Source organism: Aquarana catesbeiana, linkage group LG08 (assembly GCF_042186555.1).
Source record: "Aquarana catesbeiana isolate 2022-GZ linkage group LG08, ASM4218655v1, whole genome shotgun sequence".
In the NCBI taxonomy this organism is placed as follows: domain Eukaryota; kingdom Metazoa; phylum Chordata; class Amphibia; order Anura; family Ranidae; genus Aquarana; species Aquarana catesbeiana.
Window position 1 is genome coordinate 286,277,432 of NC_133331.1, and position 23,769 is coordinate 286,301,200.

At 47.0% G+C, this 23,769-nt stretch overlaps 1 protein-coding gene across 8 annotated transcripts in view; it reads right to left on the reverse strand.

Annotated features, from left to right (window-relative positions):
- The window catches only part of LOC141106560 (NACHT, LRR and PYD domains-containing protein 3-like), a 196,570-nt gene that overhangs the window by 132,937 nt on the left and 39,864 nt on the right, over positions 1 to 23,769 (reverse strand). For 4 of the 8 annotated variants that reach the window (XM_073597428.1, XM_073597425.1, XM_073597424.1 and 1 more), the window contains exon 2: positions 11,883 to 11,940. In XM_073597428.1, the coding sequence (XP_073453529.1) occupies positions 11,883 to 11,904 (22 nt within the window). In that variant the 5' untranslated portion in view covers positions 11,905 to 11,940. Of the gene's footprint in view, positions 1 to 11,882; positions 11,941 to 13,706; positions 13,905 to 23,769 lie in introns of all 8 variants that reach the window. The other 4 variants (XM_073597426.1, XM_073597422.1, XM_073597421.1 and 1 more) reach the window with 2 other exon arrangements.

Here is a 23,769-nt window from a genome sequence, read left to right on the forward strand (position 1 = left end):
TAGAGTGGAGGAAAGTTCAGAGCAGGATGGCAGAGATGGAGTGTCAGGGAAGACCAGCCAGTACTCAAGATGGCCGACGGAGAAGTCGACCTGTGACCTCAGCCTCTTTCAGAACACCTTCGGTTCACCTGTGTGCACATTACCAAGGGGCTATTTAAACCTGGTCTGTGCTTGCATCCAGTGCTGTCCATTCTACAGCGTTCCCGTGTGTTCCTGCCTGCTTTACCCGTGATACCTGCACCTGTTTACCGACCCGGCTTGCCTCTGACTCTGCTACCTGCTGCCTGCATCTGACCCGGCTTGTTCTGACTTCGCATCTGCCTGCTCCTTCTACTACCACGCTGCCAGCCCATTGCCGACCCTGCCTGCATCCAGACTACGCACCTGACTCCGCTTCTGTTCCTGACGTTCCTGCCAGTGTTTGACCCGGCTTGCCCGACCTGCATCTTCCGCTCATTGGAGAACCCTGCTCCAGCACCGTGCCACCTGCCGCTGTTCCACATTACAGTGAAGACGAACTGTTTGGCACTTGTGCAACTCTGCACTTCTGCTCCTCCTGTCTACTCTATCAGGGGGCCAGAATCAGAGGAGCAAGAGAGGCCGTTCCCTGCACGTCAGGCTCTACTGTCAGGTACGTGACAGTAACGGACAGCCATGTCTGAGCCTGCGCAGGGACCCTCTCCTATGGATGAACTTTGCCAGCACCTGGCCGGCTTGGCACAAGCCGTCAAAGACCTACAGCAGGGCTACACTCAGCTAGAGGGACGCCTACAGACCCTGACAGGTGCTGCAACTCCGCAGGGTCCACCTTCAGCATCAGCCTCCTCTCAGGGATCTTCTCCTGCTCCTGCCGTGGTCATGCTCCCACCTGAGCCCAGGGTACCTACCCCAGACTGGTTCCTGGGTGAACGCAGAAAGTTTAGAGCGTTTCGGAACGCATGTGAACTGTATTTTGCCCTTCAACCCCGCACATTCTCCTTAGAAGCTACCAAGGTCGGCTTTGTAATCTCCCTGCTACAAGGGGAGCCACAGTCCTGGGCCCACCGCTTTCTGGAACAGAAGGCCGAATGCTTATCCGACTTAACCTCTTTCTTCAGTGCCATGGCCCAGCTGTACGAAGATCCTCAGCAGACAGCTTCAGCTGAAGCGGCCCTTCATGCACTTCAACAGGGTCGTAGGGCGGTGGAAGACTACGTCTCTGAATTTCGACGATGGGCATTTGACACAAACTGGAACAACGCCGCCCTACGATACCAATTTCGTATGGGCCTCTCCGAACCACTCAAAGATGAGTTAGCGCGGGTAGGGGTACCCCCTACCTTAGAAACTCTGATTGATCTATCCATCCAGATCGATCACCGGCTGAGAGAACGAAGACTAGAGAGAGCGTCCACTCCATCCTGTCCAGTGTGGATGTTACCTCGGGTACCCAGCTCGTCCTATCCCGCTCCACCTGCTCCAGCCACTCCGGCTCCTGACGCACCGGAACCTATGCAACTCGGCCTGCTGCGGCCCTCTCTTACTGTTGAAGAACGACAACGCCACCGCCAACAGAACTTATGCTTATACTGCGGGGGATCCGGACATTACGTGAGGTCCTGCCCAGTGAAACCTCGTAAGTCTCTCTTCACTACTTCTGCCTCGCTAACCCCAAGCTCGCTTAGCAACTCCGCTCACTTTACTATTCCCATTTCTCTACAGCTGCCAGGAAGGACTCTTCAGACTACCGCCATAATTGATTCCGGAGCCTGCAGCTGCTTTGTGGACTTGTCCTTTGCTGCCGAACATCATATCCCCCTGCAGCCTAAAGCACAGAAGCTCTCGGTTCACTTGGCCGATGGTTCCACCATTAAGTCCGGAGCAGTCACTCACGAAACCATTCCTCTGCTGACCATCATGTCCCAGGACCACCGAGAACTGCTACGACTAGACGCCATCGCTTCCCCTCTGTTCCCAGTTATCCTCGGTATACCTTGGTTGAAGGCCCACGATCCCCATATCGACTGGTCTAAAGGAAGCATTAACTCTGTCTCCTCTTACTGCACCCAGCACTGCCTACAGACCTCCTGTGATGTTCCCGCTCTGCTGTGCCTAGATACGGACTCTGAAACCAGTCAGCTTGTGCCTCCAGCCTACCACAGCTTCCTAGACGTGTTTAGTAAGAAGGGGGCAGAGACCCTCCCACCTCATCGGCCCTATGACTGCCCTATAGAGCTACTCCCCGGAGCCGAAGTTCCCTTTGGGAGGATTTTCCCTCTGTCTGAAAGCGAGCTGGTGGCACTGAAGGACTATATCAATGACAATCTCAGGAAAGGCTTCATCCGCCCTTCCACGTCTCCAGCTGGGGCGGGGATTTTCTTCGTCCAGAAGAAGGATCAGTCGTTAAGGCCCTGTGTGGACTATCGTGAACTTAACAAGGTGACGGTGAAGAACCGTTACCCACTTCCATTAGTTCCTGAACTTTTTCAAAGACTTGGTTCCGCTACCATATTTACAAAATTGGATCTTCGGGGCGCCTATAATTTAGTGCGAATTCGGGAGGGAGATGAGTGGAAGACTGCTTTCCGCACATGATTTGGGCATTACGAGTATCTTGTGATGCCCTTCGGGCTCTGCAACTCTCCGGCTACCTTCCAGCATTTCATTAATGATGTTCTCGGAGACTTCCTGGACTTATTTGTCATTGTATACCTTGATGATATGCTAATTTTTTCTTCCTCCCTAGAACACCACCGCAGACACGTGAGAAGTGTATTTACCCGCCTTCGACAACACGGATTATATGCCAAACCCGAGAAGTGCGAGTTTGAACGCCAGAGTATCCAATTTCTGGGGCTGATCATTTCCACCGAAGGTATCCGGATGGATCCCCAGAAGGTAACGGCTATCCTGGACTGGCCTCCTCCATGTGACAAGAAAGGTATTCAACGTTTCATAGGCTTTGCAAACTTTTATCGAAAATTTATTCGGGGGTTCTCAGCAATCATTGCCCCCATTACACAGCTTACCAAACAGGGGTCCCGATTCCGCTGGTCTCCAGAGGCTCAGTCTGCCTTTGAAACGCTGAAGAGGTTTTTCACATCCGCACCCGTCTTGAAGCACCCAGACTCGGCCTTACCGTATGTCTTAGAAGTGGACGCCTCAGAAACTGCGGTGGGAGCTATCTTGTCCCAAAGACAGGGCCCCAAGGCCCTGTTGCACCCAGTTGCGTTCTTCTCGCGTAAACTGTCTAGCGCGGAGAAGAATTACGACGTTGGGGATCGCGAACTTTTAGCAATTAAGGCAGCATTAGAAGAATGGAGATACCTTCTCGAGGGAGCAGCACATCCAATTTTAATCTACACAGATCACAAGAATCTCGAATATCTAAGAACAGCAAAGAGATTGAGACCTCGCCAGGCCAGGTGGGCACTTTTCTTTTTGAGATTTACCTTCCATCTGACATACAGACCTGGATCCAAGAACATAAAGCCAGATGCGCTATCACGCATGTTCAGCAAATCCCAAGACATCTCTCCCCCGGATACGATCCTGTCCTCGGGAAATTTCCTTCTCCTACAAGGGGACTTAATGACGCAGATTAAACAAGCCTCTGTGAGGAGTTCTACACCATCTGGGATCACTTTACGGACACAGGAAGGGCTACTCTGGTATAATGATAAGGTCTTCGTGTCAGAGGATCTCCGAACTACCACGTTGAGCATGTGCCATGACCACGTGCTGGCAGGACACTTTGGGGTCAGCAAGACTGCTGAATTGGTGCAGCGAACCTTCTGGTGGCCGGGGGTGGCAAGAGACTGTAGGAGATATGTGGAATCGTGCACCACCTGCATCCGTAATAAGAACGGCAAATCCAGGGCCTGGGGTCTGTTGAAGCCATTACCTGTCCCGAACAGACCATGGAGAATGATTTCAATTGACTTCATTGTGGAACTGCCCCCATCCGAGGGATACAGTACTATCTTTGTAATCGTTGATCGATTGTCCAAGATGGCCCACTTCATTCCTATGAAGGGCACCCCTTCTGCACAAGAGACGGCACGGATCTTCATCAGAGAGGTTATAAGACTCCATGGGGTTCCGGCTAACATCGTCTCAGACAGAGGGGTTCAGTTCACCTCCAGATTCTGGAGATCCTTGTGTGAATCCTTGGGTATTGAACTTTCATTCTCTTCAGCCTATCATCCGCAGACTAATGGTCAGACAGAAAGGACCAACCAGACACTGGAACAATATCTGCGTTGCTTCTCCTCCTTTTCACAAGACGATTGGGTGTCCTTACTTCCCTTAGCCGAGTTTGCCTACAATAATTCTTCTCATTCAGCCATGAAACAATCTCCCTTCTTCGCAAACTACGGTTTTCATCCGTCCTTTCTGTTTAATAACATTCCTGAATGCCCGGTACCCGCTGTACTTGAAACATTGGATTTCTTTAGATCCAACAACAAGCTGCTACAAGAGACAATGGCCAAGACTCAAGCTTATAACAAACAGATCTTCGATAAGAAGAGAAGAGGGGACCTGATCCTGAACCCGGGGGACCAAGTCTGGTTAGCCACAACAAATCTGAGACTAACCTGTCCTTCAAGGAAATTAGGCCCCAGATTCGTGGGACCGTTTCCTGTAAAGAGACGAATTAACGATGTTGCCTATGAGCTGGATTTACCGGAGACCTTCAGGATCCACCCGGTGTTTCATATAACCTTACTGAAGCCCGCCATCCCCAACTCTTTTCCGGATCGGAATACAGAGCCACCCGAACCTGTGGTGGTAGATGGCGAAGAGGAATTTGAAATAGAGGAGATTTTAGATTGCAGGAGAAGGAGAGGTCAAGTTCAATATCTTATTAAGTGGAGGGGTTACGGTCCTGAAGACAATTCGTGGGAACCTGAAACCAACATTCATGCCCAAGAACTGATCCGAACCTTTAAGGAGGACCTATCCTGACAAAGTAGCCAGATTGGGCATCCGGAGGCTGCCCGTTAGGGGGTGGCAATGTCAGGGAAGACCAGCCAGTACTCAAGATGGCCGAAGGAGAAGTCGACCTGTGACCTCAGCTTGTCAGGGAAGACTAGCCAGTACTCAAGATGGCCGAAGGAGAGGTCGACCTGTGACCTCAGTCTGTCAGGGAAGACTAGCCAGTACTCAAGATGGCCGACGGAGAAGTCGACCTGTGACCTCAGCCTCTGTCAGAACACCTTCGGTTCACCTGTGTGCACATTACCAAGGGGCTATTTAAACCTGGTCTGTGCTTGCATCCAGTGCTGTCCATTCTACAGCGTTCCCGTGTGTTCCTGCCTGCTTTACCCGTGATACCTGCACCTGTTTACCGACCCGGCTTGCCTCTGACTCTGCTACCTGCTGCCTGCATCTGACCCGGCTTGTTCTGACTTCGCATCTGCCTGCTCCTTCTACTACCACGCTGCCAGCCCGTTGCCGACCCTGCCTGCATCCAGACTACGCACCTGCCTCCGCTTCTGTTCTTGACGTTCCTGCCAGTGTTTGACCCGGCTTGCCCGACCTGCATCTTCCGCTCATTGGAGAACCCTGCTCCAGCACCGTGCCACCTGCCGCTGTTCCACATTACAGTGAAGACGAACTGTTTGGCACTTGTGTGACTCTGCACTTCTGCTCCTCCTGTCTACTCTATCAGGGGGCCAGAATCAGAGGAGCAAGAGAGGCCGTTCCCTGCACGTCAGGCTCTACCGTCAGGTACGTGACATGGAGCAACTGATGGAGCAGCTTAAGGCAGAAGCGGCAGTGAGAGGGGCGGCCTGGCTACAGGAGACGATTGCGGAGGCCATCCAGAGAGCGGGGCCTGCTCCGAGCGGGGGTGAAATCAGCACTAGCAGGGCGCAGCGGTCACGGCCACCCGATCGGTTCTCTCCTGAGCAGCGGAAGTCGGATCAGCGGCAGCCTAGGGGTCCAGTCGGACTCCCGGTGGGCCCGCCGGCGAAGCGGATGGCGGGTGAAGCAAGCGGATGCGCGAGGGGGTCCTCAGCACAGCGAACCGGGAGAAGAGAGGCTTATGGAGCAGCAGTGCGGCCTAGAACGAGAGCGGAGGTGAGCGCAAGCCCCGCCCCCAGAAGAAGTGACGAGGAGGCACATAGAAGAGCACATGGAGGGATTACCTGGGCCTGCAGGTTCCGCGGCAGGGGATCATAGGAGGAGCGATCGGGGTCGGCCTGTTAGGGCAGCTAACCCGAGCAACAGCAGGGCTGTGGTGCAGAACACCAGCCCAGGAAAAGCAAAGCAGAAGTCGGATGGCCTGAGTGATGCGGAGGTGGGGACGGCAAGGTACAACGCCGGCGGCAGCCACGGTGTCCAGGCCGGGTGGGCCCTCATCGTCAGAGGAGGAAGTGGAGGAGCGCCATGCGGCCCAAGAGTGGTCCGGGTCAGAGGAGGAGCCGAACCCACTGTCCAGGAGAACAGCAGCGGTGGACACCAGAAGGTCGGCAGCCTGGTGAGTCACATGTTACATTACTTAATTTAGGCCTGCCTAGCGGTGCGGGGCCCAGGGGGGTAGGTACGAGTGCGGTTCCTAGTGTAGAGGGAACAGAGGGAGGCGGGGAGACCTCTGGTTTAATGGGTTTCTTGGCAGGCATAAAGGAACTGGTAAAAAGATTTGAGGCTCCCGCAGGACCGGTGGCATCTTGGATACCGCCGGCCGGGGGGGCTGGGGCATCAGGAATGGCGGCAGCAGGGACGGTGGTCACAGGAGTGGTGGCCTCACCCACGGCAGTGGAGTCGGTGAGTGAGAGCACACAAGGGACGGCAAAAACGGCGGCGGTGGTTGAGGCTGCAGGTAGGCAAAACATAACCAGGTTGGCTGACGCCGCAAAATGTGAGGTATATGTGTGCTATGAGGGACCGTTAGGGTCGCATTTGAAGCAGGAGGTGCGTGAGAAGTTGTGGAAAGGTGAGTACGTGGAAATTTTTTCGCTGCTACCGCTGGAAAAATTCAACCTGGATAGGATGAAGCCGGATGACTCCAAAAAGGAGGATGAGGAGAAGAGGAGGTACCGCTTGATCCCGAGAACATTTGCCAACTGGTTGCAGGCGTTTGCGATTATGGCAAGTGTCATCGGGGAAAACCAACCTGAGCATTGCTCGGCTCTTTTCTGTTATCAGGATGCGATTGGGGAAGCTTATAGGGTGTATGGGGGTACAGCGTGGCTGAGGTACGATGAGCAGTTTCGTCAGCGGAGAGCAGTGTGGCCGGCATTGCGGTGGGACCATAAGGACATCAGCTTATGGATGAGATTGATGACGATGGCGAGGGCCTACAATCAGTTTTTTCAAGGGGGGACCGGCAGCCCTTTGGCCCAGGGACAGTCGGTCGGAAACAAGAAGGGGTTGTGCTGGCAATACAACACAGGGAGCTGCAAGTTTGGCGCCACTTGTAAGTATAAACACGAGTGTTCAGGGTGCGGGGGGTCTCATCCAGGATCTAGATGTTTTAAGCAGGGCAAGGGTCGTCCAGGAGAGGCTGCAAGCAAAAGGGAGGACCCCGGTGAGAGTGGAAAGGATGCGACCGTTTCTAGGTAGGTATCCAGACAGGAAAGCCGCCCAATTGTTGGACGAGGGTTTTTCGGTGGGTTTCAGGATCCCATGCTCATTAACGGTTATCCCCCTGGTGTCGCCCAATTTAAGGTCTGCAATGCAACATCCGGAAGTAGTTACGGAAAAACTGAGGAAGGAAGTTGCATTGGGATGCATGGGCGATCTGTTCCCAGAGGCGCCATTTAAGGATTTGGTGCTTTCGCCTCTGGGGGTGGTACCAAAAAAGGAACCAGGCAAATTTAGGCTTATTCATCACCTATCCTTCCCAAAAGGGGGGTCGGTGAATGATGCCATAGATCAAGGGGAGTGTTCGGTGACTTACACTTCATTCGATGCGGCAGTGGTATGGGTACGGCGCTATGGGAAGGGAGCCTTGATGGCAAAAGCGGATGTGGAATCCGCTTTTAGGCTGTTGCCGGTACACCCCGAGAGTTTTCGGTTATTGGGGTGTCATTGGGATAATGAATTTTATGTGGACCAATGCCTAACCATGGGTTGCTCGATATCGTGCGCGATATTTGAGCAATTCAGCTCATTTGTGGAATGGGTGGTACGGGAGGTGTCGGGGGTGAATTCTATCATTCATTACCTCAATGATTTTCTCTGTATGGGTCCGGCTTCCTCGCGCATCTGCGCTGTGCTCCTAGCCACACTGGAACACATTGCAGAAAAATTTGGCATTCCATTGGCTGCTGATAAAAAGGAGGGACCTTGCACGGTCATCACGTTTTTGGGCATTGTCCTGGATTCGGACGCGATGGAATGCAGGCTGCTAGACGATAAATTGGAGGACCTGAAAAGGGAAATAGCGGGGCTTTTGGGATTGCGTAAAGTGCAGCTGCGGACGTTGCAATCGGTTCTGGGCAAGCTTAATTTTGCATGCCGCATATTACCAATGGGGTGGGTGTTCAGTCACCGGCTGGCGGCAGCACGAGTGGAATCAAATCGCCAAGACATTTTGTGCGTTTAAGCGAAATGCACAGGGCAGATTTGAGGGTGTGGCATTCATTTTTGGAGTCTTTTAATGGTAGGGCGTTTTGGATGTCGGGTCCAGTCAGCAATTTTGACTTGGAACTGTTCACGGACGCAGCGGGTTCCACAGGTTTTGGGGCATTTTTTCAGGGTCAGTGGAGCGCTGGGCCTTGGCCTCAGACATGGGTGGAGGCAGGATTCACAAAGAATCTAGTGCTACTAGAATTATTTCCAGTAGTGCTGGCAGTGGAACTATGGGGTGCATCATTCAGGGATCTGAAGGTGCGATTCCATGGCGACAATATGGGGGTGGTGCAGGTAATTAATAGGAGTATGGCGTCATCACCGCCAGTGATTAGGCTGCTGCGGCATTTAGTCTTGCGCTGTCTGCAACTAAATGTATTTGTTCATGCTGTCCATTTACCTGGAGTTGAAAATGTTATTGCTGATGCGTTGTCTCGCTTCCAGTGGGACAGGTTCCGAGAGTTGGCGACGGATGCGGAACAACAAGAGGTACCTTGTCCCGAATGGCTGTGGGAGGATAGCATTGACACCATCGCAGGATGGATAAAGAAGTCGGTGAGTGGGGCTACATGGGCAGTGTACACGAAGGTATGGAAGGAGAGGAGCGAGTTTACAGATGGCTTGGGGGAGGATCCAGCCGGTCAGGACGTGCGTTTGCTGGTACTGTACTATATTGCTAGGAAAATGGAGGAAGGTGTGTCCGCATCAATGGTTAACAAGAGGGTAGCTGGTTTAGGTTTTCTTTTTAAGTTACAAGGTAGGCCAGATTTTACAAAGGATTTTTGGGTACGGCAGGCAATGAAGGGTTATAGGAAGTCAATGTCTCGACGGGATGCTAGGAGGCCAGTGACATTCGAAATCCTGCAGGGGATCGTAAATCAGTTGTTTTATGTGTGTACGTCCAGTTATGAAGTTGTGTTGTTTACGGCGGCCTTTTTATTGGCGTTTTTTGGGGCGTTTCGGATAGGGGAACTGGTCAGCCCTTCTAAGAAAACACAAGGGAGGTTGATGTATCAGGAGATGTCATGGGGTGATGAGGGTTTGAAGTTGTGGTTACGGCACTCAAAGACTGATCAAATGGGTAGAGGGAGAAGGGTTGAGGTGTATCCAATTGTGGGATCACAATTATGCCCGGTAAAAGCGGTTGGGGAATTTTTGAGGGTTCGTCCAGCGGTACTGGGCCCCTTATTGCTGCATAAGGGGGGCGAGTTCCTGTCTAGATTTCAGTTTGTCACGGTTTTTAATAAATGTATTAGGGGGTTGGGGCTGGAAGAGAAGGGTTTCTCGTCCCACTCCTTTAGGATTGGGGCCGCTACAGAGGCAGCCAGAAATGGTATGGACGTGGAAGCAGTTAAGCGAATTGGGAGGTGGGAATCTAATAGGTTCCGATCTTACGTGCGCCCCCATATGGTGGTAAACTTGTAGGAGGTTATACGGGCTTACGGTGTTGGAAATTGGGGGGGTGGCAAGCGAATGTGGACTAAACCGGGGCTTACAGTATGGTGTTTTCTTTTGTGTTCTTCTATTTTCAGATGCAGTGACGGGGATGGTATGGATTATGGGCCATTCCTATGTGGCCTGGGGGGCACGGACAGGGGACGCCCGCAAGGAGGGTAGGCAATTGGGTTTTAGCAAGCGGGAGGCCTGTATTAAGTGGTTGGGGATCCCAGGCATGTTGTGGGGTAGATTGGTGTCGGAAGTGCATCGCTATGCACAAAGAGACAGGCCCCCGGACGTATTAGTCATCCATGTAGGAGGCAACGATTTGGGCATAAGAGTCATGGTGGATATCACGCGTGACATCAAACTCAATGTCGGGCAGTTAAAGGAAGCCTTCCCTAACATGATCATTGTCTGGTCTGACATGGTGGCTAGGATGTCATGGAGAATGGCCAGGTCGGTGGAGGGGGTGAATAGGGCCCATAAAAAAATAAACAGGGCAGTGAGTAAGTTTGTGGTAAATAATGGGGGTTTGGCGGTGAGGCACCTTGAGCTGGAGTTTGAGACATGGAGGTATTTGAGAGCGGATGGGGTTCACTTGAATGAGGTTGGTATAGATTTGTGGGCATTAGGTCTACAAGACGGCATACAGAGAGCACTCCGGGTGTGGAGGGGCACCCATGATTAAGGTGTTATTCCTGGGTGCTGTGGCGGGCGTTGGTCTGCGCAAAAGAAGGAAAATGACTAAAGTTAGAGTTGGTTTGGGACATAAAGTTGATATGGGTCCTTATGGTGGTTCCCGGTTAACGGAGGTTAGCCGGGAAGTGATAATGGGGCACTGCAGTCATTGGTTAGTCTCTGTGCCAGCTTGTTGGCTTGAGGCCTATGGTATATATTTGATGGGGCCGCAGTGCAAGTGTGTTATGGACATGTTTTGATTATTAAGAGATTGCGCAGACCAACGCTTGAGATATTTAATGGTGGTATAACAGATGTTGTTTTTTGCAGTTAATGTTGATATGTTTATATTTCTACTTAAAAGATTTATTTGTTTAAATAAAGTAGGCTGCTAAGGCCTTTTATTACCCCAATCTTGGTGTGGTCTTAGTTATTGGGGTAATGGTGAAAAAGATAGGGGTTAAAGGGTATGGTTAAGCACATCTGTTATCCAACAGTCAAGCTGAGCAAGTCATCTGCAGCCAGGTGAGAGGCTCTCCACTGTCAGAATCAGTGTGGAGGCAGCTGGGCCAGAGCCCAATAGCACACAGCTCTTTGGAAGATCCAACCACTGTGAGAAGTAACTCCCGATTGCTATGGTAATACTTTAGTTTAAGGGGGTTGACCCCCCTCCCCGTCCTTGGTTCTTGAGATCCCTCCAGCTGTTCACCTGTGTTATCAGAACTACTTTGGACTTTACTGTGAAGGATGCTGTTTATAAGGATATGTGCAATTAGCTGTTTGTGTTCTCTCCTGTTTTACTCAAGTAGTGATTCTCAGCTAGACTCTCTGTGGTTATAGAGACTTTGCAACGTAGCCACATGTTACCCTGATTGCATGATAGAGACATGGCTGTGAAGAGGCCATTTTTGTGAAGCTTTTATGATCAATTTTATCTAAATTATTATGCTGCATTGTCTGCATGCTGCTTACCACCCTGGCCCTGATTTGCATTAAGGCATTCTTACTTTTCACAATTTGCAAGTCACATTTAGGCCTCACGCATCGTTGCTAAACACCCAATGTGCATGCGGCCTTACCCTCTGTCTCTTCATGTAGCTGATTACACATTGTTACACCCGTGAGGTTTTATAGCTTCTGTTTATGTTTGAAGATGAAAGATGGAGGAATACATTGGAGAAAATAGTTGCTATAAGCAGGCATACCTTGTGAGGATGAGGCCGCCATCACAACAGGGCAGGAGAAGACCAGAGCTTACATCACCTAGAAGAAACACAAATATCAAACAGTCTGACAATAATGACAACATCTTTGCCAACAATGGAATCAATGAACTCTAGGGGGAATTTGGTCTTTGTCTAACATGCCCAATGTATGGCTTCCTTTCTGAGGGTTTGTGTCTCTTTTGGTATTCTATAAAATAATTGGCTGAGGTGGAGATATTGATGTCATCCATCTGCCTCTTCACCTCAGCCAAGGAGTACTATATACTCAATACTCATTCACATAGGGGATGGGGCCAGTATCAGGGACCCCATTATTTTTAAAGTTGGGTACAACTAAAGACCATGGTTGTTGGAACAAGGCCTTTGTACTCATTAACAGGGGACGAGATGCCTTTCAGAGGGTCCTCCTTTGTAAAGTACCCACCCATGCTGGTGGCATGGGGCCTGGCATGGTTCAGGAGGGGGCTGCATGCTTGTTTTACACCTTTTCCTGGCCAGCCAGGCTGCATGCTTGGCTAAGGGTCTGAAATGGATTTTGGAGGGAACCTAATGCTTTTTTTACATATTTTTTTTGCATGGGGCTCCACCTTAAAGTGGTTGTTAACCCAAAAGTATAAATCACTGGCAGCCCCTCTATTATAGCCAGGCATACCACACCTGTATTAGTGTTTTATTAATACGAGGCATGTAAATAACTTTTTGGAGCTATCTTAAGGCCAGTTACATGACTCACGACGTCAGCCGGGGAGGTCACATGGGAGCTCAGTCCCTCCTGCAGTAGCCCTGGAGACCGGCCATTATTCATGTGACTGGCCTGAAGATAGCTCTAAAACAGTATTTACATGCCTCCTTTTAATAAGTAATAAGATACTTATACAGTGTGGTATGCCTGGCTATAATAGAGGGGCTGGCAGTGACCAAAATGTTATTTCTAATAATATTTTTTTTGTGGGGTCCACCTTGACATCAACATCGGACAAAGATAAAGGTCTGGTATGTATTTTTACAGGGAACCTTTTTGTTTTTTCTTTTTTAGCATGGGGTCTCCTATTACAATCTATATCAGACCCTCATCTAGGATAAGGGTCTAATATAGATGAAGGGACTGACCAGTCACTGTGTTTACTAACAGAATGAGACAACCGGGTGCTGTCATTTCCTGGCAATTTACCAGCAAAAGCTTCATGCACACAGGCATATGAATTTATGCACTGAATATATTTGGCAGAAGTTTGCATAAAAAAATGCCCTTTAATCTTACATTTTCACTTACGTGTATGCCGGCTTATTGGCGTTTACAGGTGTACGGCGTTTAGAAATTTTGAGCATAAAATCATTCTATTGGCTAGAATATTTATGTATTCTACCCACTAGAATAAATATATGTGCATTAACACGCATTTATACATGCTTAGGCATGCTCATGCGTAAATTACGCGGATAATCTCCTCTCCAAATACAGCTTTGGGGCTTTTACGCCTCTAAATGCTGCTCTTAAAATATGGATCTAAACGTCCAATGTGAATGGCTACATAGGCCAACACTGAACTGAGCTTGAAGGCCAAACTGTGACTTCCTCCCCCCTCCATGAGTTGTTATAGAGTTTAGCAGCATAGGTTGCATGTCCTGTCCATGTTGCACACCCTTCCTGCTGAAGAGTCCAAAGCGACCGCCTCTTCTACCTTCCCTTCGGCCCGCCTCTGTATTTTACCTGCAGTAATGTTTAGATAAAGAGCAAAGAAGGTGAAAGGGAAATTTTAAGGACAAGTTGTGTCAGGTAGAAGAAGTATGAAAGGCTTCTACCATGGAATGATCTGATTACCGGAGACCTCCAACCTGTAATATATACCTGCAGACACGGCGCAGGGGCCCCCAGCTTCCTGGATCAGTCCGGAATCTCAGAATGAGATGAAAACGCCTCTTTGGCCTTCTATAGGAGAACAGGTCTTTCCTGTACTGAGGTTTGTTGATGAAATTCTTCCCCAACCATAACATATAGTGCTGGAAGCAAAGTACAAGGCAGATCATCAGAGTGCATTTAATTCACGTCAATGAGTAGAGACTTCTGATTGGCTGCTCTATGTTCTGTCACCTCCACCCCGTATATACTGACTCTCCGCACAGATTATACTGGATAGATGAGAAGCCAAGAAAAATTATTTTACTATGGAGTTTGCATAATCTACCGGCTATATGTCAGTAATTACTGCGATCCCTGCCAGAGCGTTTCCATACACTGCTCATTTCTGATATATCTCAGCACTGAGCTCCTCCCCCATCCAAATTGAGACAAAAATACAATTGCATTTGAAGACATTGTTGTATTTTTTCCAATTTTCAATTTGATCTTTAACCACTTTAGCTCTAATTCTGGCGCTTTTTCATTTTCATCTTTTTTTTTTGCTAGAAAATTACTTAGAACCCCCAAACATCATATATTTTTTTAAAGCAGAGGCCCTGGAATAAATAAATTGGTGGGTTTTGCAATTTTATTGTCACACGGTATTTGCGCAGTAGTTATTCAAATGCAATTTTTTGGGGGAAAAAGAACACTTTTTTGAATTTAAATAATAATTAAAAAAAATACATAACCCAATTTTTTTGTAAAATATAAAAGATGATTTTATGCCAAGTAAATAGATACCAAACATGTTGCACTTTAAAATTGTGCATGTCGTGCAAAAGTGACAAACATCATCAATTTTACTATTTATGTGCAACGTTTAAAAGCCTTTACAGGTTACCACTTTAGATTTACAGAGGAGGTCTGGTGCTGGAGTTACTGCCCATGATCTGATATTTGTGGCTATATGTGTGGGACAATCACCATTTGCGTGCGTGCGGGACCAAAAGCACACGCTGGCTGGTTTCTGGGGTCTCCGGGTGGGATGGGAGAGCCTGAGAAAGCTGTGGAAGGCAGCGGGAATGGGGAAATCCCCTCCCACTGCTTGTAATAGCAATCGAGCAGCTAATTGGCCACTCTGATTACTATTACAAGAGAGCCGATTGCTGGCTGTAAAAAAAAATGGTACCGGGGTGATGCCTGCAGCTGCAGTACAACCAAATGAAGTACAATGACCTACCAGGTAGATGATTTTGCGCCAAGTGGTTAAAATGTCGCCTATAGAAAATATTGGATAGCAAAGTTTGTTGCTGTTTCATGAGCAGGCACAATTTTAGGGCCCCTTTCACACGATAAGCCCGCTCAGATACGCCTGTCCGTTTTTAAAGTGAATCCGTGTGGGACACCCATTGACTCCTATAGGCAGGCGGATGTCAGCGGAGATGTGTCTGCCGACACCCACCTGCCATCCTGTCCGCTCAAAACAGACGTATGGCGTTCGCCATCCATTTTGGTAGATCAGATGACATCTGATGTAAATGGACATGCTGTCCGTTTTCATCTGATCTCCCCATAGAAATCAGTGGGGTCTGACAGGTCCCTCCCTTCTCAGTGAGCGGAGATGGATCTGTCATCCACCGGCTCAGCGGAGATCAACAGAGCGATCTCCCGCTGAGCTGGCGGAGTCCACTGAATGGATCCGCCCTGTGTGAAAAGGGCCTAAGGCTTGACATGTTTGGTATCTAATTACTTGGTACTACTCCATTTAAAAAATTGGGCAATAATCATAGGCGTGTGCCGGGTGTGCCTGGGCACACCCTAATGCTTAAGGAACACCCCAGGGTTTTTTGCTGTCACAATGTGTGACAACTCCAGTTTGGCACCCCTGCTATCTAATAGTGCTGCCAGTGTGGCTATTTACCAGTTGAATGTACAATTCCTGTCAGAACTGCAGCCACTGGCAGCGGAGTGAGCAAGCAGGCAGCCGCATTTTCTGATACTGTCTCTGTAGTCCCGGCTACAGAATCTCTGACAGGTGAATATCATTCCGCAACCTGCTATCAGAGATGCTGTATCCGGGACTACAGAGGCAGCATGGGATAATTCCTGCCTGATTACTCCACAGCTGGTGGCTGCAGTCCTCACAGGAGTAGAGCCCACAATCCTTTGCCTCCTGTTGCCACAAAAACAGCTTACAACCGAAAACGGTCTCTCTCCTCGGTACTCGTTTTTCTGGCTGAGTCGGAGCTTTCACAGCTCAATACAGGTGGGCAGAGCAGGAAGAGATCACAGTGCGTTCTCCATCATGCTTCCTGCCCAGCACACAGCACAGCTCTCCCCGGGGCAGACTGAAGATCTCAGAGGAATTATAGCAGCCTGCATCTTCTGTACCTTCTCCACATATGAGTCCCAACCTTCTCTGCCTTTTACACTATGCTGAGCTGTAAACCTGCCCTGTACCTTGCAGGGAAGGTTTACTGAAAGAAAAGTCACATTCTTGAACAGGTTAGGAATTACTGGGACTTCTACGTAGATGTATTCAACATATACAGTATATCTTATTAAAATCATTATTTTCTAATAAGATATAATGTGTATGGTAAATACATTTATGTAGCACCTCAGAAGTCCCAGTAATTCTCAACCTAGCAAAAAATCTGAGCATTAACATCAATATATGGAATTCCATAATAAATCCCAACTTCAGGAAAGTAAAAAATTCACTCCTTTATATTTGTTTACGGATTATATTAACCCTTCGCTTAATGCCCTATAGTTACATAGTAGGTGAGGTTGAAAAAAGACACACGTCCATCAAGTCCAACCTATGTGTGTGATTATATGTCAGTATTACATTGTATATCCCTGTATGTTGCGGTCGTTCAGGTGCTTATCTAATAGTTTCTTGAAACTATCGATGCTCCCCGCTGAAATCACCGCCTGTGGAAGGGAATTCCACATCCTTGCCGAACTGACAGTAAAGAACCCTCTACGTAGTTTAAGGTTAAACCTCTTTTCTTCTAATTTTAATAAGTGGCCACGAGTCTTGTTGAACTCCCTTCTGCAAAAAAGTTTTATCCCTATTGTGGGGTCACCAGTACGGTATTTGTATATTGAAATCATATCCCCTCTCAAGCGTCTCTTCTCCAGAGAGAATAAGTTCAGTGCTCACAACCTTTCCTCCAGACCCTTTATTAGCTTAGTTGCCCTTCTTTGTACTCGCTCCATTTCCAGTACATCCTTCCTGAGGACTGGTGCCCAGAACTGGACAGCATACTCCAGGTGCGGCCGGACCAGAGTCTTGTAGAGCGGGAGAATTATCATTTTATCTCTGGAATTAATCCCCTTTTTAATGCATGCCAATATTCTGTTTGCGTTTGATTCATACAGCATTGGATATTAAAGATCGCATGTTAACCCCCATGTGAGTGGGTTGAGGCAATTGTGGCCAAACACGAGAATGTGAGGCTTCAACAGCTGGTAAGTTTGAATTTCAGAAGGGAGTGGAATCACGTTACTGAGGTGTGGTGAATACTAAAATCACAGTGCCTTCTATTGGAGATATCTTCACCCTTGGAACTCTTTTTATCACACTACACGTGGACTGTGCTATTTTTTTTTATTTCTTCAATTTTTAGTCTCATTTTTGGAGGTTCATTATTGTTGGTATAGCGATACCATCTTTACACACTTGTCACGAGGTGTAATTATTGTCTCATCATCTCACATATGTGTTTATTTATATATTTTTTTGCATTTTAGTCATGTAATGCATTCAGCATCATTGCTCACTTATTCACTTGGTTTAGTGATTTTTTTTATCTCACTAGGTTATTTTTATGCATTTTCGTTTATATGGAACATCTATTTCACATATGCTGTGCTTAATTCACAATAGATGTTGATAAGTTTATCCTATGCTTCATCACTAGTTTAAGGTGATTTACACTAGTCACGATATTGTATTTTGTATGGGTTATCATTAGTCATTCTTTTTAAATTATGTACTTCACTATCATTTCACTCTACGGTGCTAGTAGTGAATGTGTGTGCTAGTGCCATTATTCACTCTCAGTCAGTGGGGGTTAGCGCCACTATCCATTCTTACAATTATTGGGGGTTGGATTCAGACCACATTCTGTTTGCTTTGTTAGCAGCAGCTTGGCATTGCATGCCATTGCTGAGCCTATCATCTACTAGGACCCCCAGGTCCTTTTCCATCCTAGATTCCCCCAGAGGTTCTCCCCCCAGTGTATAGATTGCATTCATATTTTTGCCACCCAAATGCATTATTTTACATTTTTCTACATTGAACCTCATTTGCCATGTAGTTGCCCACCCCATTAATTTGTTCAGATCTTTTTGCAAGGTTTCCACATCCTGCGGAGAAGTTATTGCCCTGCTTAGCTTAGTATCGTCCGCAAATACAGAGATTGAACTGTTTACCCCATCCTCCAGGTAGTTTATGAACAAATTAAATAGGATTGGTCCCAGCACAGAACCCTGGGGGACCCCACTACCCACCCCTGACCATTCTGAGTACTCTCCATTTATCACCACCCTCTGAACTCGCCCTTGTAGCCAGTTTTCAATCCATGTACTCACCCTATGGTCCATGCCAACGGACCTTATTTTGTACAGTAAACGTTTATGGGGAACTGTGTCAAATGCTTTTGCAAAATCCAGATACACCACATCTACGGGCCTTCCTTTATCTAGCTAGAAACTCACCTCCCCATAGAATGTTAATAGATTGATTTGGCAAGAATGATTCTTTGTGAATCCATGCTGATTACTGCTAATGATACCGTTCTCATTACTAAAATCTTGTATATAGTCCCTTATCACCCCCTCCAAGAGTTTACATACTATTTATGTTAGGCTAACTGATCTGTAATTCCCAGGGATGTATTTTGGGCCCTTTTTAAATATTGGTGCTACAATGGCTTTTCTCCAATCAGCTGGTACCATTCCAGTCAGTAGACAATAACTTTGTGTACAACATTTAACTCCAGTGCTATGTCCTGTTTATTTTTGTTTTGACCAGCTATGTGCATAGGACTAGGTCTGTATACCTGCTGGTTTGATGTATCACACACCTCACTGTTTAGTGGTTAGTTCATTAATAAAACATTTCCGTTAAAGTCCATCCTTGCGTGGGGGGAGGGGGAATATACTCTCTCACTTACCTGATTCCAAGCTCTCTTTTTTCACTCAAAGCCGTGAGATCATCACATACCATACAGGGGCCCTGTATAGTATGATGGAGAGGCTGGAGTGTGACCACAGCCAGTATAACTTACATAGAAGCTAAGGGTGACAGTCACAGCAGTGGAGGGAGCGTAGCAAGGAATAAGGTAAAGCTGAGTACACACAGACTGAGATTTGTCAAGTTCACCAGGGACTGGATACATTTCAATCTATGTGTAGCCTTCCCTGTAAGACAGAAGCCAATCATTCGATCAGCTTCTTTTGGACAGGACTACTGGAAACCTTGTTCTTGCAGCCAATCAGCTGCAGCACTAATCAGTTTATTCTGATGGTGGAGAGTCCTTGCTGTCAGAATACGATGTCCCGGCAGGGGGGATTCCTGCATCCATATCGCTTGTGTAGATGGAAGAACCCGTCAGCTAGCGATCTGAATAAAAAAACCCGTGCACATGTACCAACTTAAAGCGGTTGTAAACCACAGCAGTGAAAAGAAAAAAAAAACCTCTTCCCTGTAAGGCAATTGCATAATGCGCTAGTATGCATCACATACTGGCACATTATGAAATACTCACCTTACAGCGAAGCCCTCTGACAGGGTGTACATCTTCCTTGGTCTTCTTCCAGGTTTGTGGTCTCCGGCTGTATGAGAGTCCGGAGCCACAATGATGTCACTCCCGCACATGCAGAGAGAAGTTAAGAGGTGGTGAGGAGGGCTTGTATCACCTCCACAACATGCTTTAACCCCTTGAACTCCACTTTGCATGCAGTTGCAGGCTGCTTGCAGAGTGCCGCCTTTCACTTGAATGGGTCACTGTCAGTGGGTGCCACACCTGCTGAAAGCAACAGGGAGTACAATTGCATGTAAATATAGAGGGAAACAAGGTGCGCCAATCTAAGTGCAGTATCAAATGCAACTTTATTAGATAAATATAAAAAAGAACGGCCAAATGGCTACTCACAAAAACTCAGTAGGGGTAAGGCATATATTAACATGTAGATAGCCCATAGGCAAAACCGCGGCAGCTCACAGTGAGGGCTCCCAAGGATGTGCAATGCGCTATCTGGAGGATATTCGGAGGCTGTCCATAGTCTGCTGTCCTCGGCCGGTGGAGACTCTACCATGGAGGGAATGGGAGATCCCAGATGTCAGCAAGGCAGTGCAGTGTTCGTCTCGGACACTGGAAGCCGGAACAGGATGAGGACCAGCGTGGAGCGCACGATTCATTGAAGTGGAGGCAGCGGAAATGGCATCTGGACGTGTCAGATGATGCATTTCAAAGCATCCGCATTTTCTTCAGATCTAATAGGCTGATGGAATGTTCATCATATATATAGGCTGACGCTCGTCGCTAAGCAACAATATTAACAATATTGAGATATATAGGGGAGTAGTTTAAAAAATGGTTACAAAAAAGGAAGGAAGAAAGGAGAAGAGAAAATAAAAAGGAAAAATAAGGATTATTCTCACAAGAGAGTCTTTAATTGGAAAAGAAAACACACTCACCCCCCCCCTTGCTTCCGCCCCATTCCCAGCCTTGTGCTTCATCAGCCACCGAGCACACTCACATCCCACCTCTGGTTGCCTGCCCCACCCAGTCTAGTGAGATGATCTTGGATCCTGTATCCACATCTCCTTCCAATGCTTCCCGGCCCTCTGTCCTGTCTGACATGGATTCTCTCACCACCAACATCCCCCTTTTGGTTGCTTGCTCTATTCAGCCTCATAACACATCCCCAGGTCCCACATCCTTATCCTCCTCCTCCCCTCTCTCTGTCCCCATTCCCATTCAGTCTGAGCCCACTGTCTCACCAGGATCCATCCCCCACATGTCCACAGTTACCGATTCACTATCGATATGCTCTACCATTCCACCAGTACTCCATTGCGCAGCTTCCACCAATACCAGTAATGACTCTGAGACATATAGTGACTTTTGGGAGTTCCTCCTTGGATATTCCTACTTTTTTTAGTTCAGATCCCCTCACCCAGCCAGATTCCATTCAAATCCAAAAGGAAAAAAAAAAAAAAAATGTAGAAAAGGCAGGCGAGGGGGACACCACAAATCTAGAGACACTCCGCCCAGGAAAAGTGCGGAAACTGTAAAAATCTTCAATTTATCTTCATATAAACTAAATGATCATGAAGTTTCATTGTTATCTCGAGGCCTCAACTTTGCCCACTGTTTTTCCTAATTCATTTACCATATTCAAAGATTTAAACAAATTTATTTGCGACCTCACTTTAAAAAGACATTATAATATGAAAGATAAGAAGAAGAATACTATTCCAGCCACTACTGCCCCATGTGATCTTCATCACTCGCCAGAAACATCAGCTGATCATCAAGCCATCTTAGATCTTTGTGAGTTATGGAATACTGATGAGGATGATGATTTGATAGCTTGGTCACAATATTCCCAGTCCTCTCCACCTATCAAGCACACCTCCTTTAGACCCAAATCTTTTTTCAACCCCACCCAATTCAAAGGCCCCTTCTTAGCTACCTTTTATCAAGTTGTCTACAAGGAGCTTTCAGATCTTTGTCTTTCAGAGTCCTCCAAGGCCCACTATTCCACCAATACCCTTAGCCCCCAGAAATTTAAAGCTCTCAAATCTCTCAGTACCAACACTGAGATTATTATCAAACCTGCAGATAAAGGGGGAGGGATTGTGTTACAAAATAAATCAGACTATCTTAAAGAGACCTATCGTCTTCTCTCTGACGCTAATACTTATGAAAAACTGAGAACTGATCCATTGGCTCAATTTACCGAGGAGTCCAATACCATTATTTCACAGGCACTAGCCCGGGGTATATTAAATAAATCAGAGGCAGCTTTTTTCCAAAAACCTTTCTTCAAGTTCCTTACTTATATCATTTACCCAAGATTCATAAAAACAGTAGCAATCCACCAGGCCGTCCCATAGTGGCATCTATGACTAGCATTATCACCAGTTATTTATTATACATAGACCAGTTTTTGCAACCATTGGCCCAGTCCCTTCCATCCTATATCAGAGACGAGACTCATCTGATAGATCAGTTACAACCCTATAGATGGGAGTCCTCCTATCTATGGGTTTCTCTAGGATGTGTGTTCTCTTTACACATCCATACCCCATGAAATAGGGCTCCGAGCAGTTGCACATTATCTTCATTCCAACCCTACCCTAAATTCATTACAGGTAGATTTCATCATTTCAGCTACTAAGTTCTGTTTAGAACATAACTATTTTACCTTCGATGGTCAGTTCTACTTACAAAAACAGGGTATGGCCATGGGTGCAAATTTTGCACCGAGCTACGCCAACTTGACCATGGGACTGTGGGAGACCAGGTGTGTTTGGGATAAAAATCCCTTTTTAGCACACCTGGTCTTCTACGGTCACTACATTGACGATATTATCATCATTTGGGATGGCCCTCCTAGCTGGGTTCATGATTTCATTACCTTCTGCAATAACAATCCCTTTGGGTTATCTCTTACTTCGGTCATGGACCCAGAATCCATCCGTTTCTTGGATTTGGAATTATTTCACATCAATAACCAGATTGCTACAAAGAACTACACCAAACCTACGGCTGGAAACTCCTTTTTGCATTATTCCAGTTGCCATCACCCAAGGTTGGTTAACAATATACCCAAAATCCAATTCCATCGCCTCAGGAGGAACTGTACTAGATTAGAGGATTACAGTTCCCAATGTACCACTCTTCAAAATAAATTTGCTGATAAGGGTTACCCGACCAATGCCATCAGTGAAGCTGCCTCTCTTTACCATACAGATACCCTACCTACTTCGAAGATACAGAACACTGAACCAGTAACCAGATTTGTCACGCAGTACCATGCGAGTCAAAAAAATGGAACACATTATAAAAAAACACTGGTCTATTTTGACCCAGGATCCTCATTTATCATCCTCTTTACCGATTGTACCCAAATTTGCCTACCGGAGGGCTCCCAATGTTAAGGCAAAAATCGCTCCTAGCAAAATTCATAACCAAAAAAACCCCACTACACTTAGACAACTCACCTTCATCCCACTAGTTGCAATAAAGCATTATGCCTCACCTGTGCCCATGTTACACATGGCAGAAAAACTTTTGTAGCCAATGGAAATAATTTCACTCTCAAATCCTTTTTTAATTGTTCTACGACTAATGTGATATATTACATATCTTGCCCTTGTGGGCTATTATATTTTGGTAGAACAATCAGGACTCTACGTGTGAGGTTTGGAGAACATAGGCAAGCTGTTCAATAAAATAAAGGGGAGAAGGCGGGACTTTAAATGAAGCGCGCAGTCTATAGTGAAGGGTCAAAAAGGGATATGTATTGTATAAAACATGATAAATATTCCATACAGATAGGTACATGGGTCAGAAAAATACATAATTTATTATGTATATTTATATTATATCGGTATTACACATTGCATGCACAAGGGTTAGTGGTTCATCTATAATAAATATATCTGTATTACATTGGTACTACACATTGTATATACAGAAGCTCTAAGCGTTTTGTGGAGTATTTATATCCACTCTTCAGGAGTAGGGATGAGCTTCGAGTTCGAGTCCAACTCATGTTCGACTCGAACATTGGCTGTTCGCAAGTTCGCCGAACACCGAACAATTTGGGGTGTTCGCGGCAAATTCGAATGCCGCGAAACACCCTTTAAAAGTCTATGGGAGAAATCAAAAGTGCTAATTTTATAGGCTTATATGCAAGTTATTGTCATAAAAAGTGTTTGGGGACCTGGGTCCTGCCCCAGGGGACATGGATCAATGCAAAAAAAAGTTTTAA